Raw genomic sequence first — 18,848 nt, 5'->3', positions numbered from 1 at the left:
GCTGTCACCATCTCCCAGCTAATTCAAAAATGAGCAGAGATGTGAAGCATGAGTGCAGCTGAGGCGAGCCGTGCAAATGTTTCTGAACCATCGACTGCAACTACCTGCCACTCAAAGTGGACGTGTTCTTAATTATTCATTGCTTTATGCCTTAATCCAATTTAAACAGGTGTGTAATACAAGAATTCTCCCTCAATGCAGTTGTCATAAACAAGCAAAGCTGCTATAGAGACTAAAAGTTTTGTTTCTACCAGGCTATAAACGTGTTTATTTCAGCTGTAAATCTGGTAATTTTAACATAAGGGGTCTATGGTGATTAACTCGCTTCTGGAGCAGTCCCAAGTGGACATTCAAGGAACTGCAGGTTTTGGCACTACTACTGGCGCCTCAATTAGTTACTGTTACTGATTGATCATATTGTACAGGATGTGATACCACAACCTATCCTGGCAATATGCAGTGTATACCGACAACAGACATTTCATTAATAGCAATAAGAAAATTGTTCAATAGAATGTTTGACCATTTTTCTTGATTGCAACAACTGCAAAGTGCCAGTAAAAGTGAAAACGCTCAACGAAGATGCATAGTTAGGTTGCAGGAATACACCCCAAGCATGTTGTCATCCTGACTTAGACATAGCCTATCAAATAATGTAGCCCCTCCCTCCATCTCTATCTTTGTTGGTTTCTGCGAAGGTCTCCCAAGGTGTGTTAGTCTGAGTGAGATCATAAGTTAGGGATGGGACCGGTCCGATCCAGTATCGGTATCAGGTTCCAATCCCAACGTAATTCACGGATCGGAAATTTCCGATCCAACCTGCGGAGATTTCCGATCCATGAGCCATGTCTGTGCTTTAATGCTGTCTGCTGAAATGACTCCACAAGTGATTCCCTGCCGGCTGCTCTGCTAGCGGGCTGCAAAATGTGGAATGGATTTCCTGGGTGGAGGCGTGTCTCAATGAGACGCGGAGTAATGAGACACGCCTCCGTTCAGGAAATCCATTCCACAGTTTGCAGCCAGCTAGCTGGCAAGCATTGAGCAGCACTGAGGCTAACCAACTTTTCATCACATGTCCGCTGTGTGGAAATATATTACATGTACGAATGTATGCATGTATGTCCTGGTATCGGATTAGTATCGGTAGATATCCAAATTCAGGTATCGGGATCAGATTGGAAGTGAAAAAATGTGGATCGGTGCATCTGTAATTTAAGTTCTTAATTATTTTCTCTCTCTCTCTCTCTCTCTCTCTCTCTCTCTCTCTCTCTCTCTCTCTCTCTCTCTCTCTCTCTCTCTCTCTCTATATATATATATATATATATATATATATATATATATATGTAATTGTATTTATTTTTATGTTTCCATTATTTTTAACAGTGAAATTATTACCCGTATACCTTTTAGAAATAGACTAAGTTCATAAGTGAGATGACTAAATTCTTTTCTGACCAACTGAACTCACACTAGGCCACATAATCATACAACAGTGGGTGTTGTTGACAGGTGTCTGCCGTCGATGGTACATTGCTTTGAATGCGGCTGCTGCAAGGAAATGAGGGACAGCATTATGTTCTTTTCTTTTGAAAAGAACAGATCAGTGTGTCCTATGCTAAAGCAGATAAGAAAGGAATCACTGAAGCACCTTTCCATGACATTTAAAGAATTTGAAAAGCTCATAACGTGGCTGCCACTGAGGTTATATCTGTCAGTTTGGAATCTTCCTAAACAAAAAAGACTATTTGACAGCGACCTCTGTTTCTAGCAATGTCATGGTTGGCACATCTTAGCATTTAAGTTACACATACTTAGTCATACAGGCGTGGTGACTGATCTTAAACTCAGGCTGTAGGTGAACAGAGAGAAACTTTTAGATAGACTGGAGAACAGGCTTCTGGCGTCAAACTCTGAATATACGTCATTCTGTACAGCGGAAGTCAAATATTCAAAAGAAGAAGCAGAGATCAAAACACATTTGTGAGGAAAGGGGAACTTTAAATATCAAAACACTGACACAGTCTTTGCATGCAGTCCTGACGCACTTCTCCCAGTTCAGTATGAAATCCAGTGGATGTTCAAAGAAAGCTGAGAACCGGATGCTCCCCGACACAGTGGCTTGAACCCATGAAGTCTTTCACTGACTACACTAACTTGCTGCTGTAAAACTTGTGTGTGTGTGTATGTGTAAGTTACACCTTAACACCTCAGTGAATCCCCCCCAAGAAGAATTGATTTGCTCTCTAATCACTGGGGATTAAGTGGGAAACCACTACTGAGAACAGGAACCTTGAAGAGGACGGGTGGGAAGACTGGAACAAAAATCATTCTTTTCATGTGTTTTCACAGCTTCACCTCACAGTCCCCCTGAACCTCTTATTTCTGTAAGCAGATTTTAATTATGTGGTTTTAACATCAAGAAACAGCTTTAACTTGCATCCTAGAAGTGATGTTTCATCAGTAGTTTTACAGGTCAAGGGAAAGAGAAGTTCAAAGTCAGCAACCCAAACTTACATGGTTTCATCTTTTATTCAGACTGCCCTCAGGACCAGAAATACTCTAAATTGCAGTATGTCTGACTGGCATTATGCAGACGGGGAGGGGTATTTGGTGGGGGTGTTGTCATAGAGTGAGGGTGGAAAAGATAGGCAGGTTTGAAAAGGAAAAAGTTATGAGGGGAAAGAAGAAGAGACAGAAAAAGGTGTCTAGTTCCCAGTCATCCAGGCAGAGTTTTTACATTTTTCTCTCAGCAGATGGTTAATTCGGAGGAATATGACATTACAATGTGGTGCGTTTGTATGCTTTCCTGCTTACCTGTGCTGTGTGTGTGCATGCGTGTGTTTGTGTGTGAAGGCTTATGTAGAGCATTTGTAGAGCTCATGGAGTTATTGTAAAGAACAGCCTCTATTTGAATTGGTGAGCTAAGCTGAGTTACCTTTATTGGCAGTTTTTCAGGACTTGCTTTCGTGAGATTGTGGAGCATCAGAAGGATAGGATAGCATAATAACATACAACACACTGATATAACTAGAGTGTATCGAAACTACACAAAATATAGAAATACAAAAAAAACAAGCTAAAAATAAGCTTGATTTAAAACTTTAACCACTGAAGAGTTAAATAGCCCAAGGGAATGACATTTAGAACTTCTCACATTTAAAACAAGCATCCTGTATCTCCTCCCTGAGGGCATTATCTCAGGAAGGAGAGATACCAGCTGAGAATGCAATGTTGTTGCACAATGGAAGAGTCTGCAGTTTCCGTAACTCGACCAGCACCTTGTTTTCTTCAACATTTACGTGATTGTGCACCACAAATTAGTACCATCAGGATTGGACTGTCAAAGCAGAGCTCTCTTGTAGCTTCCTGAGGTGACTTGTGGAGGACGTTTGCTGCAAAGGACCTGAACTTTGGTGCAATGGCATGTGAGTGCTCCAATATATTGTACACCTTGTCACAGTCCAGTGATTATGCACAAGCAACACAGCTGTCACTCCCCATCTGCCCTACTCAGTGGATTTGGCTCCCTGTGAATTTTTCTCTCCCTCAAAATGTAATTTAAGTTGAAGTATTGCTTTTTTGACACATTTTAAGAGATTCAGCACTCATCACAGATGGTGGTTGATATATTTACATAACAGGGCTTCCAGGAGTGTTACTAGTGATGCAGAAACCCTGAGAGTGCTATGCTGTACACAAGGAGACTACTTTAATGGGGACGGTAGCCAAATTGACATCAGCTATGGTTTTTGATATTTATAGACACAGTCTTGTACTTTTTTGATCAACCCTCATACTTGGGGTCAGAGATGGCTTCACTGTGCTAAGCATTGCTCACTTGGTAACACAAACACCATATTGTTTTGTGTTTTGCGGCATTTATTGCAATTTGTATAGACATTTTTACTAATCATATCCCAAAGCATGCTATCTTATGTTTTCCTAACTTCCAAACTGCCCTTGGTTGGGCAGGATGAGGGCATATTTAAAACAAATGTGCAAAAACAGAACTAAAACATGACATTACCCAAGATTCTGGTGATAAGCCAATACTGGATTGCATGGTAATGAATGCTAGACCAAGGGTTGTTTGGAGTTCTCTGCATTCATAAATATGCCACTCGAATCAAACATGTGGAACAAGAAAATGAGCATATTTACATAGCCTTTCAAAACAGAAAAACTAATGCAAATTTGGGAGCAAAGAAACAACCTTTTCACAAAGTCATATTTAGTCATATATGCAGTAATGTGAGTGAGATGCAGCCCACTAAGTGTTGAAAAGTAAAGGATACGTCAAGTCTCTCCTTCAAATTTCAAAGCCGATTTAACTGTCATTGTCAGGGTTAAGCTACTGGCCTTTTAAAGGTGTTTTCTACTAAATTATAAAGGTGGCAAAATATCATAGATTGCAGCCATTGTTAAGCAGTTTCTCCTCTGTCTTCCTGCAGTAATGTAAAGGTTAATTCTGGAGTAGATTCAGGTTTTAATTCCGTCTTCAAGGGCAGAAAAACTGACATAAGAGAAAGTGAATGAGCTCACAGCAAACCAAATTATTTTACCTTTTAGAAGTACTGAGTGAAACTTGACAGAAAGCATTCTGTTCTGGCTCACAATTTTTAGCGTGGACTCTGTAGAATATATTTGTTATCAGGCTCATCCTCCCATGGCTGTCTGAGAGAGTGAATCCTCCTGTCTGATGAACAAAGATGCAAGTATACTCACATTTGTGAAACTGAGACAGGCAGAGATTTTGTGTCTCTGATGTGTCCCTTTTTCAAATACATAATATGTCAATGGAGCTTATGAATTATGCAGTACCCAGCTGTTGTTTGTTCCTCTGATCATCCCTTGAGCTGTATACACAATGTACCAGACACACTCACATATGCATTGCCACTTGTCGATAATTCTTAATAATTCTCTGTGAACTTGAATTGAAAGGAGCTGAAATGCCAAGCTACCGTATAGCCACTGTGTAGGATGGATACTCCACAGCCAGAAAGGTGGATAAGCCTACTAGAAGTATTTACGACTGTGTGCTATTGTACAAAGTTAAATTCTTCATTGAGGAATACTGTGTCTATCCACAGCACAGTCTCTCACCAGGCACATTAATAAGGAATGTTAACCCATATTTCTTAGTTGTATTTTTGTAGTTAATTATTGTTATTATTCTAAATTTGTACTGCACTGGGACTGGGAGAAAAGCATTTCACTTTTTATGTATGCAAATACACAAGAATTGACAACAGAAAAGTCTTGAAAAAGACTATAACTAAATTTTTGTTATTTATTTTACAAAAATTGAAAAAACTAATAAGCATATACAACATTTTTCCAAGTGTTACCAACACTGATGCAAAAATGGCAGCTCTACATACCTTTTTTCAAATTGTTTCTGCTATGTGGTCTGTCTAAACACAACCCGCACTTCATCCTAGTTCAGCTAAAAAAGTCCCTGAGTTTTTATCATATCACACCCGAGTCACTCTTGACTTCATTGCTGCACCAAAATGTGCCATTTTTTTTAGTTTTTCACAGAATCTGGTTACCACAAATAATCACTATTTGACAAATTTTCAAATGTAGAATGAAGCCATTTTGTTAAAATATCACAATTTTAAGCTGAGATTTTTTTTAAAAATTATTTTTACTGACACAACTGCATCTTACACATGATTTGTACAAAGATTGTCAGAAGGTTAAAAAATGATTATTTTTTCTATTTTCATAGTTTCTCAATATGATAAATTGTGTATTTTTTTTGTAGATTTTCTTAAAAATGAAAGCGTGCCTTTTGAACCCCTATATCTGTTTTGGAGGTCAGATGTGTAAATGAATGTACCAAGAATTTGTATGCTAGTTTATTATAGCATGATAATAATATCTAGATCAATTAGTTCAACTGATCATAATATTTGAATTGTTTTAATATAATTTTAACAGTCCTTCCACTTCTTCCACTTCAGTGTTCTGGTGTGAATCTCGAGCAATGTTGTCTGACAAAGTCACACAAACATGTAAGGTAAAAACAACAACTGTGCTGCGAATTTCCATGTAAAATGATCACTCAGCGAGAAAGTTAGCAGTGATCTAAAGTCCTGGTCTCACACACTCATTCACATATAGTACACCGGCTGCTGTTCTGTCAACTGTTTTGCTGAGCACAATCACAAATGCAAAGAGAGTCTTCTTCCTGAAACAGCCTGTTTCCAACAGGACAAAACAGTTACACAGGCATTGTGCTTAATGAACCATCTTTGCAGTATTTTGAGCTGAAAAATTAAAAGACACAGTCTATGGATGTGTGAGACCATCGTTAATTTTTTGGAAAAAGGCATAATATGGGACCTTTAACTGCTCATGTGAATATATTCAAAGCAGGTAGGACAGGGAGTGGAGAGGAAGTGACAGGGCCAAATTGTTTTTCAAAACGCAAGTATAACAAACATAACAGAAAAGGTTTGAGAATCACTGGCCTAAGAGGTGTAAAATGTTGTTTACTGCCATCACAGGTGTTTACTGTTAAATCAAACTGCTGCGTTGCAGTAATTGAGCCTTTCTGAATTACTGCACAGTGTGTTTGCGCTGTATATGATTTCAAAATGAACAGTTACACCAGATGGTTTGGGAATTATGATCAGAGAGTGACTGGAGATATGACATAGAAAAAGATCAACACCCAAGAGGAGAGGCTGAGAGCTCATGAGAGAGGTGACTAAAGAAAGGAGGAGGGAAAGTTAGAAGAGGTGATGACTTTTTTTAACAACAGAAGTAGAGGCAGGGATGTCATGGCCGGAACACACTCACACATCAGCACACAGAGGGAGAGACAGATATTATCCTGGGGCTGCTTTGCAAGGCCCTTTACTGATGACTCATGAAGACAGTGGCAGTGTTCATCCTCACTGTGTTGTGTGTGTGTGTGTGTGTGTGTGTGTGTGTGTGTGTGTGTGTGTGTGTGTGTGTGTGTGTGTGTGTGTGTGTGTGTGTGTGTGTCTTTCCGTACAGGGTGCTTATTATTCCTTGAGGATATCAAAGATTCCTCTGGTGTGCTCCAAAATGACGGTGTTCATTTTACTGTGAATAACTTGGCTTCTGTGCGTCCGTCTTATGAATGGGCCTGTCTGACTGATCCCAGTAGGGAATGCTGCTGCGTACTGCCACAGTAATTACAGGAAGAAGCTTTCTTAAACTGCCTCTCACTTTCTCCGTGGCTGTTTCTCTCCTGTCAAATGAGCCGTAGAATAGAAATATGTATCAACTCGTCTGCAGATGAGCACTGTCTGAATATTTATTGTCAGTCTACAGTGTGTCATCAGTCAATATTGATTTCACAATCATGCTGACATGCGTGTTTGTTGCGCATATTACTACCTGGATTTTTGATTTAACCTTGCAGTTTTTTTTGCTGCTGTGGGCTGATTTTTTATTTTTTTTTTAAAACTGAAATACAAAGTTCTGTACTTCTATGGAACCTGCACAACCATGGCTAAAAGTAGTGAGAACTCAAATTGTCTTTTAGGCAATATGGCACAGTTATGAAGCCATAAATCATAGTAAAGAAGAAACAAAAGAAGAAATTTTTAAGCTTATTTGTTGTACAAAAACTGAAAAAAATCTGGAGTCAACATGCCCATCATTTTTCCAAGTGCCCAGAGATGTTGCCACTCCTGGAAGAAAAGGCAGCTCTACATACCATAGATTTTTGATTTGTTTCTATACTTGTCTACATGCTCTGTGTAAACACAACCTACAGTTCAGTTGAATGAGTCTTGATTTTTTGTCACCTGACTGTTGGTTGCAGCTGAGTTTTTAATGGCTTCTCAGTTACATCAAGGACTGCACATTCTTTTGTTTTTTACAGAATGCGGTTAGAGGAAACAATTTATTTTTCAAAATTTTTAATCAATGCATGTAGAATAAATTGATTTTCATGTAATATAGTGATTTAGCTAATTTTCCTTTTTTATTGTTTCTAGTTTTGAGAAATTATGTAATTGTAGCATTTTTGCCTTTCAGACCCATTTTTGATTTGGGGATCCAGAGATGTTTAGTTTTAAGTGTTTATGCCATGACATATGTACAAATATAAACCACGATAAAATCCCATAAATGCGGTTCTTATAAGAAATGTCACCAAGTTACAGAATGTACTGAGCATGAAATGCTTCAGTTGCTGACAGCTGTTCCTTGACAGTGTCTGTATGTTCAATGCTGGTAAAGCACCAGCTGGTGTTTTGGAAGGAGACAGGAAGCACATGACTGCATGTTTTTGCAGAAATGTGAAATACACAGTTGAAACATAGTTGAAAAAAGTTTTGAAGTATTTGTAAACTAGGATGATTATTTTTTTTTCTCATGGCAATCTAATTGCTTGGATAGTAAAGCAAAACATCTACTCAGACACTTAGTTTAATAAATAAGTCACGCATAATAGCCTATTTTTATTTACAATTAAAAGTTCTAGATGACCTCATCTTTATTGTAGTTCAATGGAAACAGCTTTTGCAAGCAAAGTATTGTGTTGTCAAATGGATGTTGCCAAAGTGGGCATGTTTTTTTGTGTTTGAATGAAAATAGCCCTTTAAAAAAAATAGCACTATATGATTTATTCATCAGCCAAAACCCTTTCAGAGCCAAATGCAGACTAAAGCTGTCAATAGTTTGAGCTCAGCTCTTCCTCACTGTGGTGGTAAATTCCCCTCAGAGATCCTTTTTTTTGTCAAGAGTCACTCTCTTTCACTGTGTCTCCTGCAATCCTCTGAACTCTTACTCTCTGTCTCCCTGATTCTCTTTCCTTTGCTCTGTGCAGCTATATAAAACAGGCATCCTCAATTACCAGCCAAAGTTTTATTTTTCTCCCTTAAAAGGTGTCAATGATTTCTATCACAAGATTGCAACATATAAAATATACCAAAATTAGATTTATAGGAATATTTTAGTAATATTTTAAACTCGGAATTATGTATAAATATAACAGTTTTTGTCCTGGTTGTGCAGACCAGAATATTGTTAACATATTTACTAAGAGCTTTGCATATTAGTCGAGTGCACATATTTTTCTTGCTGCATTATTGCCTCTATTGCAGTTGTAGGTAAGCAGCAAAAAACAGAAGTATTCACTAATGGCATTATGCATCCTGTATGGGAATAGAAAAAAATGTACGTTTCTGTTGATACAGTGTCAGAATTTTCTTAAATTCATGTACAGCTAGAAGAGATGTGAATGGCTTTGGTTTAGTGATAATGAGTGTTAAAGTGAAGCAGCTCGGGACATGCATAACTCTGACAAAATGCTTTTGCAAATGTGAATGCACCTACCACTGTGGCTCTAATGAAGAGTAATATTCTGGCGTCAGCAAAGATGAGGATCGCTGAGGCTTTAGCAATCATTATTATTACAGTATATCCTCCTAATTTGTCTATCTGGGTTTTCTCAGTGTTCTCTGTTTCTCTCTTCTCGCTCTACCCTGAGACTTGGACTCTGAATATTACTCTGCCTGCTGGGCAGTATAGTCAGACCACGGCGCTTCTCAGATCAATGGGCAGACGCGGGAGGGGCAGTGCAAATCATCACAGAGAAGCGGGGATTGAAGAGAATTTTGATGGAGAAAGAGGGAGACAGGAGAGGCTGATCAATAAGCTGAACTCTTTAGTGCAGGAACCTGCAAACACACACAGCCCACACCTTTCACACAACATTAACTGCAGCGTGGGATCACAGGACAGCAAACACAAGCAGCACACACACACACAGATACACCCAAACAGACACACATTGTCTGTAAATTGCCAAAATCTCAATCTGCGCTAGCGTTACCTAGACAAATTCCTGTACTTGCATTTATTCAAATCCTGCTGTGCAATTATTCAGATTTTTTTGCAGCTTTATGTATGAACTAGATCGTGTTTTGTCTTGACATTGTTACATCTTGATTAATAGCACCAGTGTTAATAATTATTCGTTTTTATCTCTCTACACTCCATCTGATCACGACTGGAGTCTTCACCAGTGTAGCTCTATTAGTAACTGTACACACAGTTTAGAGCATAGCTGTGTCATTTGTCCTGCATCTTCAGTGGGTTTCTTCAAATATGTTCCTCGCATTTTGAATCAACTGTATTTTTTGGGCACTTTCATGTTGAGTCTGTCTTCATTTTAGCTGCTTTTCATGCAAATTGTTCAGCTTCGCACTTAGTAACCTGTATCTTTCAGCATCAGAGACAAATTGCAGGGCCTGAAGGCATACATTTTCCCTGTAAATAATATAATTTTTGCGGTTTCTCATCCTCTGCTGAAAGTGCAAGAGGAGCTGTATCTAATTACATTTTGCCCGCTTTATTTTAACAGCATTATCCCTATTTTTACTTGAATAAAGGTATTATGTTAATCTTAAGCTGCCACTCCTTGTGCTATATTAAAGTGTTTCTGTCAATTATTCTATTAATTATTGGATTGAGAGAAAGTTAATCACAAGATATTTTGATAACTGGATAATCCTTCACTTTTATCACTTTACATGTAAATTAGTGAAGTATTTGATGATGACAGCTTTTTAAAATGACAGGTTTTTGAGATGCCTTTTTTTTTGTCTAACAAAATAATACATTAAATGTCTTCTATTATATCTTTTGGCTGAACAAAACATTTAAACAAAACTGCTGAGTGATTTTTGTCATTCTTTAATATTTTATAGGCCAAACAATTAATTCATATTAATTTAGAATGAAAACACTTGTTAGCATCATCCCTGGAGGCAATGGTCACAAATATGTCATAAATGCACGATTTGAACTGGGAAAACGTAATCTTATGTACTGTATACTTTAGTAAAATGCATAAAAAAGTGCTAAACTTATACAAAGCAGGTTAAATTGAACCCTCTGAACCACAAAATCTGCCAGCAGGTTTAAAAAGCATGTCATCTTTTTAAAAAAGTCACCAAAATTATGTTTAAAAAGAAAAAACAAACTAACTGTAAAAATAGAGAGAATCGACGGATTTTCAACTTTGCAACAGTCCAACTGTGTGCCCTAGATTCAGTAAATAACACAACAATCTGCAGTCATCAGTGCAAAGAGCAAGCTAATAATTCTAAACAGAGAAAACCTTTCTTTCCTGATGTTGATCTGCAGGCTTAGTAGAGGAGCTGACCAATAATTGTACATGATCATTACAAGTCCAGCAGCGTTCCAGAGCCGTCTTAAAATGAAAACTGCACAACCCCCTGGGGAAGAAAATGAGCGAAAGAGTGTGGGAAAGGAGGAGAAAGGTAGAATGAAAGGTATAGAGAAGGGAGGTGTGCGGTGGCAGACGGATAAAAGCGAGGAGAAGCAGTCAGCTAGAGGGGACGTGGAAGTAAATAGATGATGCAACTGAAGGGTTTTGAGGGTGAAAGTAGAGACAGAGAGAAGAAGGAGAAAACACGGTCACCTATTTCGAAGTGAAAATGAAAAGCATAGTGAGAGTGAGACAGTGAATAGATAGAAGACTGCCTGTATGTAGCTGTCTGGATGTGTGGGAGGGAGACACACATACACTCACTCACTAATGAGCACTTCACAACCAGCCCTCCCACCATGCCCCCTTTCCCTCCCTCCTTCCTCGGATTCTTCCCCTCTATCCTTCTCTTGCGGTCCTGCATCCTTCCCTCCATCATCCTTTTTATTTTGATTAAAAAACGCGGGGCCAGCAGCTGGTGATTCTGCCCGACCTCTCTGCTTGAGGAAATTACAGTCAAATCAAGTGTTTACGTGCACACATGCAAAGATAAACAAGTAGTGGAAAGTTATGAGTGGAGCAGGTGCTCTTCAGGTTAGAGGGATGCAAAGACACAATGCTCAGACGTTTCCACCTGCTTCCAGCTTTGATCGAAGGTTGTCTGCACGAGTCGAACGGTTGTGTGAAAGAATTCATGCATGAGAGAGAAAGAGAGAGAGAGTGGAAGTGGGCAACACAGACAATATGCACTGAAAAAACAGAGAGAGACACTGAGAGAAAAAGAGGGGGGTGGGCTTAGGTACAAGCATCATAGCAGCTCATATTCTCCCACAAGCGCTGCTCGCTCTCAACACACAAGAAAACCAGCACTGAGCCATCCTCCCTCTCTCTCTCTCTCTCTCTCTCTCTCTCTCTCTCGTTCTCCCTCTCCTCCTTCTTGTCTGCTCTCCAGTTGGGGAGGGGGCACTGCTCCTGCCGTGTCTATTGGTAGGCAGTTACAAACGTTACTATTTTGAGAGAGTCAGTGTATGTGCACCGTGCGCAGCGGCAAACGATCGAAAAAAGGGGGGTGGAAGAAGAGGCTGAGAAAGGCAGAGCGGGCTTTGGTTCATTCTGCTGCACATTAAACGCTGTGCAAAGAGGGGATGAGGGAGCGCAGGGAGACTCGGACCCGCGGCTGATGCCGAACCGTGCCGCTGAATCCACGTAGAAGTAGAGGAAGCCAGGCTCTAAGTCAGGAGGTCGCGCGCCAAGGAGCTGTTGCAGAACCGAGCCAGAATCTTCTTTGATCAAAGGGTGAAATAAGGCAAGGGGAGACAGGGAGGAGGAGGTGGTGAAGAAGGTGAAAGCGAAAAGATGGCGAGTTTTGGGAAACTCACAGACTACTTTAATCGCCGTAAGTCTCGAGAGGAGCTACGGGTGGGAAGAAGCTCGCGGCGCAGTGGCAGTTACTGCTGCACTGTGGCAGAGGCCAGGTAACCTGTGTGTTTGTCTGTGTCTGTGTGTGTGTGTGTGTGTGTGTGTGTGTGTGTGTGTGTGTGTGTGTGTGTGTGTGTGTGTGTGTGTGTGTGTGTGTGTGTCTGTCTGTGCACAGGCATGTCTGGGTACTTGACTGCATGATGCATTTGTCTCTGTTTCTGTAAACTGTCAGTTCCTTATAACCTGTGTTTCTGTGGGCAACAACATGAACATGTGTACATACTGTGTCTTTAGAGGATTGAGGAGCATTTCATATTGTGCACCTCATGCCACACTATTGCATCCTTTTGTTTGCAAATGGCTTAATAATATACATATGATGGGCCTTCAGGTTTACAGGTGTCACGTGCATGTAAGCATGTTCTTGTATACATGTATGAGAATTGTGTTACATAAGTGTGGAGGTGTGGTGGATGTCTGCTGTCATGCATGGTGGTGGCTACTATAGATTCTTCCCACTCACGCACAGTTGAATACGGAGCCTTTTTCTATAGATAGAAATAGAGAAGATAAAGTCAATACGCTACATATAGAAGGGGGAGATACAGAGGAAGTGGGTGAAGTCTACCTTAAGCATATTATCATTTCCCATACTGCCCCTCACATTCGCACTGGAAACAGCCAAAACTTCCTACTGTTTATGACTCAGTGGCTTCAGAAATGAATTTTCTAAATGTCTTGCTCAAGGGCAAATTGACAGCAGGTGTCAAGGGGGGAAATATCCAATGTCAGAATTTGAAAAAGCAATCTTGATGTCACAGGTCTACTCTACCATCACCCTGAACTGCTATATTTGAATTACTTTTCAATTGCATGTAGCAGCATATTTGGCATTCTATCTCCTGCTGTCCTCAACACATATATCTACATTACAGCTACCTCTGAAAAGCTTTCTGCAAGCAGCGCTTTAAATATGCTTGACTGTGATTTTTCTTATGCAAATATGGATAGTCTGGAATGTTCTGATAACATCCAATGCACCTTTCTTGGTCTGATTTTGAAATTCCACTGCGACATGTTTTTTTCCAGTTAATTTTGTGTCACACAGAAGCCGTCCACACCCTCCTGCAAACTTAATTTGTCTGGCTTCACTAAGATCTAACAGCGTCTTGCTTTTGTATAGCAGCACTGCAATTAAGTGTCCTGAAATCAGAAAGAGAGCGTAATTTGCTTTTCTTGCCTTTTAAACCCCTAAGAGAACAAAACAAAACAAAAAAGTAACTTTGAAGCTAAGTTTAGAGCCCTCTGTTCTTTTTTTTAAATTTTTTCCTCGGCGGTAGCGGCGTCCTTCTAAAAATGATAACAAAAATTGGGCTTAATTGCTTTTGAGTTGGTGTTAAATTATATAACAAGGATAAAAATGCAAATGAGAGTGTAATAAACTCCCACTGTGGCTACTACTCTAGACTTTAAAAGAATTTTCATCAAATCTCAAATGATTTACTCACAGGAGAAGTGTTAACGTGGGTGGACATCTGGTTAGAAAAGTCAAAAAAAAAAAAAAAAATCTGCCTTTCCAAATCCAGCATCTCTCTCATCCCCACAGCCTCTTTGTTTCCGTCCCTCCCACTCGCTGTCTCTTTCTCACAAGCAACCCCCTTCCTACGCCCCTCCATCTCCCTCTGTCTTCTCTCTAACTTTAAGTCTTTCGTGCTTGGTTTCTTTCTCCTTCCCCTCTCTAATGCCTGTTCTCTCAGCTCTCTGACATCCACAAAGGCTGAGCCAGAGGGGTCTGGAGCTATCAGAGTTACAAGTCTATTTGTTAAAGCTGGACTGTGGCTGAGCTCTGTCCCCTTTGTTTCTAATTGAATAGGAGCAGGGAGGAAAGTGCAACCTGGAGACTTGTGTTTTATCATGATGCATGCATGCATCAGTGTGTTGGGTGCAGAGAAAGAGAGACTGCAGCAGGGACTGTTATCTGTCAATATTCTAGTCAATGAATGAAAAATCCAGCTCAGTAATCTCCAACATTCCAGGTTTGTCAAGAGCTCACAATGTGCAGCATTAGGTTGGGCGATATGCAAAGATTTTCCAGCCCACTGATTTATTCACGTAGGTGTTTATGAAAAGAGTCAGATGACATCAGATCAGCATCTCCTAGAGACTGATTTATATGCTTAGCCCTCTGAACCCTGAGCAGTTTTTGCGCAATTTTTTCTCCTGTCACATTTTTACTCACTATGCGGTCATTTTTCGCTGCAATACAAAGTCCTGCATCTCTATGGCAGCAGCACAACCATGGCTGGAAGCAGAGACAACTCAAAAGTGTCTGCTGTCTTCAGTTACAATGCCATATATCATTAAAAAAAGCAAAAAAATTTTGATTTTACCAAAACTGAAATAACCACAGACCATGTAGCCCACAGGCGTTATGAATACTGGCAAACATTTGTGACTCTCCATACTGTACTACTTACATTTTCAGATTTGTTTCCATATTTAGTTTTTTCTGCTCAATGTCTACACAGCCTGCAGTTCAGTCCAGTTCAGCAAAAAAATCTCTGATTTTTTATTTTTTTTTAATGTGATTGTTGGTTGCAGCTGAGTCATTAATGACCTCATGGTTGTGGAGAGGAGCACTCCATTTTGTGTTTTTTAATAGAATATGGTTAGAGCAAAAGATTTATTTATTTCTGAACTCTTTCTGAACTATTTCTTTATTTAAAGAACAAATATAGAATATATAGATATATAGAAATATGTGACATCTTGATGAAATGTCACATATTTAAGCTTTTTTAGCTTTTTTATTTTCCAGACAGAACAGTATGTCACAGATAAATAGTTCAAGGACAATAGGAAAAGTAAAAATCCATCAATTCTCTTTGCTTTAGTGGTGTGATTTTATCAAATTTCGTAAAAAAAACAAAAATAACATGCCTTTCAAGCCTGCTAGCAGATTTTAGAGTTCAGAAGGTTGAAGTGGAGTTACTTTCTTTATCCCTACTGATTGGACATTCAAATTCATGGCTTATACAGACTACACGCAAATTTCCTGCTCGAAAATGAAATACAGTTATTTGCAGATGGCAGGCAGTAGCCGTAATGAATGGTGACAAGACAGTCAGTCAGCTATGAATGATAAGTGATGGCAAATCAGTCTGTAATGAACAAGTTAATGTTCACCCTGCTGTAATGTAGAGGGATAAATCTGCAAGCCCACATGAGTGGTCTTTCCTCCTCCTTGTCACTTAAGCTGCTTCAGTCAATTTATGTAGTTTATTGACCCGTCGTTCTGTCCATTTTCCCCTCTGAGTCTTCCCTACTCAGCACTAAGAGAAATAAATGCTGTTATCGTGAATCAGCTTCATCTGGAGATTCCAATTTTTTTTTCTTTCAATGTCCAGAAATCCCTTAGTGAAGAGGGTCGAGTGTGGGGAAAAATATGTGCAGATGAAAAGTAAAATAAATGGAAAAATAATGCAAGGAGAGAGATGAGAACAGCGAATACGAGAAAAGAAGCCTGGTGATTTAACACTCCAGCCTCAAAACACACGTCCACATTCAAGCGCGCTGAGAACACATTAATACTGAATGCGATTTTTAATGAATGGCTCAGTACAGAGCAGAAAGTTTGCTTTATGAATGAATAACCATGAGCCGTAAAACTGCCTTTAGAAGAACTGAATTCATTAGTTCATTACATTAATAAATGGAACAGTCATTTGCACCAGGGTACAAGTAGGAGAGTTCAAAGATTGGATTTATCAGAAGATAAGAAGATATATAGAACTCATTAGCCTGAATTGTTTGAATCTGTGTTAAAGCTTAAAATTCTTCATTACAGAAGTGCAGTGTTAATGAAAACTCTGCAGGCATGTGTGTAAAAAGAATATGAGGATGTGAATGTACTATAATGTGTGTGTGAGTGTGTTACAGGTCAAATCGTCACCACATATAGTTGTCAGCACAGTAGCTGCATTCCAGAAAGTGACTTTTACCTTCATATAGCATTTATCAAGCTACTGATTGCCATGTAGTCAGACATGTATATGACAGTATATGGTGGTGTGACAATCTGTGAGGCAGCAAGGTCAGCGGCAGACGTTTTTCAGGACCAGGATTGGGAAAATACTTCAATATGTGCACATTACATACCCGAGAAGAGTGCAGGGGTTGCATGTGCTACTTTTATTAAAATAGGTCACTCATACAAATTGCTGTACATCTGTTACACTGAAAATGTGTTCTTGTGAAAGTGGGAGCAAACTGTATTTCAGCCAGCAGCGAGGCAGAGAACACAAGCTTTTGCAAAGTCTTCTGAGTTCTCTGCATTGTCAGTCAAGTACAGAAATAGATGGAGAAAAGAAACCGAAAAAAGAAAAACTAAAGGAACAGATGATGGTTGCTTTAAGGCAGAAAGTGTCTGCGGTTTGCTGGCATGTGGGCTATCTTAAATAAACATGCATTTTCACACATTGCTATCACACCATCATCATGTGCATCTTGTGTTCTCTCCTCTCTCAAGTACCTCATTGTCTGTCATTCTTAAAATCAAATCCTCATTCATATCTTGTCATATTTTACTTTTCTCACAGACAAAATATTTGTCATTCTTATAAAAGCTCATTAATTTATTGTCTTATTTTGTTTCACAGAAAATTTCATTCTTAAGAAAACCTGTCACACAGAGAATGTGTCATTCTTAAAAAAATCATTCACTAAATTTTTTCTCACAGAAATTGTCCGTCATTCTAAAAAAAATCTCATTAATGTATTGTCAATCTTATTTTGTCACACAGAAAATGTCTGACATTCGTTAAAACAATCGTCATTCACAATTATCATGTTTTGTTTTCTCTCGCCGAAAATCTCTGTTATTCTTTAAAAAATCCCACTCATTTATTGTCATATTTTATCTTCTAACTCAGAAAATGACTGTCATTCTTAGAAAAATCTCATTCATTCATTGTCACACTTGATTTTCTCACACGGACCTAACCAAACTAACAAAGAAAGTGAACTCGACTGCAGCAGGAGAGATAATAAATTTGGCAGCAGAAAACGTGGTGCACTTAATGCTTAGAACTCGGGGCAGGACATTGTTTTTGTGATTGCTTCTGGGAGGCAACAATAGATTCTCTTTCTCCTCTCCTCTCCTCTCCTCTCCTCTCCTCTCCTCTCCTCTCCTCTCCTCTCCTCTCCTCTCCTCTCCTCTCCTCTCCTCTCCTCTCCTCTCCTCTCCTCTCCTCTCCTCTCCTCTCCTCTCCTCTCCTCTCCTCTCCTCTCCTCTCCTCTCCTCTCCTCTCCTCTCGTCGCTTAGCAACAGGTTTGTTGGATGAGTGAAGCCCAAATTGTGAGAGTGGCCTGGGCGGTCCATTCAGCCCAGTGTGTTGTCATCATGATGTGTTGGTGGGAGGCCAACAACTACGTTTGTGCATGTGTGTTTGTGTATTTATATGTGTGTGCGTTTTGTTTACCGGTGCAACCTGAGCTATTTCATCTTCTGCCAGCTGCGAGGAGTATGCATGTATGTGTGTGTGCTTCAGGCGAATACCTTCTCATGCAAGTCATTATGGATTGCTGAGGAGTGAGAGACTTGCCTGTTTCAATTACTATCAAAGTGTGTATGTGTATGTGTGTCTGCCCTGCCTACATGTATGTATAAAAGAATAATTCTGCATCAGACCATCCCGGGTCTTCTGTGTCTGTGCTTTGAATAACATCCAGAGATTGTCTGATCCCAGGTCAAATATTCACAACTCCAACACGCACCTTATCAGGTTGTAGTTTAATAGCTGACAGTGGGCAGATGTCAGTGCATCTCCTCTCAAACCTGCGAATCTGCTGACTTAGAACCTGCTGTTGGTTTACCTGATGGATCCCCAGTGTGAAATAGCCCCGAGCATGCAAATACATCTGGAGCCCGACATCCAAGGGAGTTAAAAGAGACCTGAAGTATTTCAGTCAGACATGGTTCACTTGTATTTTTAATCGAGAGCACTTGTCCTCAAAATGAAAGGTAACAACATGCAGGTAATAAGCAGGCAGCTATTCACTGGTAAGTGCATGCAAAACTGAATAATGTTGCAGTATTGGGTTTTCTAACGAATAAATTAATAATTTATAATCTTTTGTAAGTCAAGCATTTAATGGATTAGACATAATCCTATGCTTAGATGAAAGGCTCTAATAGGCCGGC

At 39.5% G+C, this 18,848-nt stretch overlaps 1 protein-coding gene across 4 annotated transcripts in view; it reads left to right on the top strand.

Annotated features, from left to right (window-relative positions):
• LOC111588170 (ankyrin repeat and fibronectin type-III domain-containing protein 1) overlaps positions 1-18,848 on the top strand; it is a 161,270-nt gene that overhangs the window by 11,692 nt on the left and 130,730 nt on the right. The window contains exon 1 of one of the 4 annotated variants that reach the window (XM_035942952.2): positions 12,123-12,702. The exons of 2 other annotated variants lie outside the window; for them this stretch is intronic. In XM_035942952.2, coding sequence (XP_035798845.2) covers positions 12,584-12,702 — 119 coding nt within the window. In that variant the 5' untranslated portion in view covers positions 12,123-12,583. Of the gene's footprint in view, positions 1-12,122; positions 12,703-18,848 lie in introns of those variants that run through there. One more of the 4 variants, XM_035942951.2, reaches the window with a different exon arrangement.

Source organism: Amphiprion ocellaris, chromosome 18 (assembly GCF_022539595.1).
Source record: "Amphiprion ocellaris isolate individual 3 ecotype Okinawa chromosome 18, ASM2253959v1, whole genome shotgun sequence".
Taxonomy (NCBI): Eukaryota; Metazoa; Chordata; class Actinopteri; family Pomacentridae; genus Amphiprion; species Amphiprion ocellaris.
The sequence above is the reverse complement of the archived record's forward strand: the minus strand, read 5'-3'. Positions and strand labels throughout refer to the sequence as shown.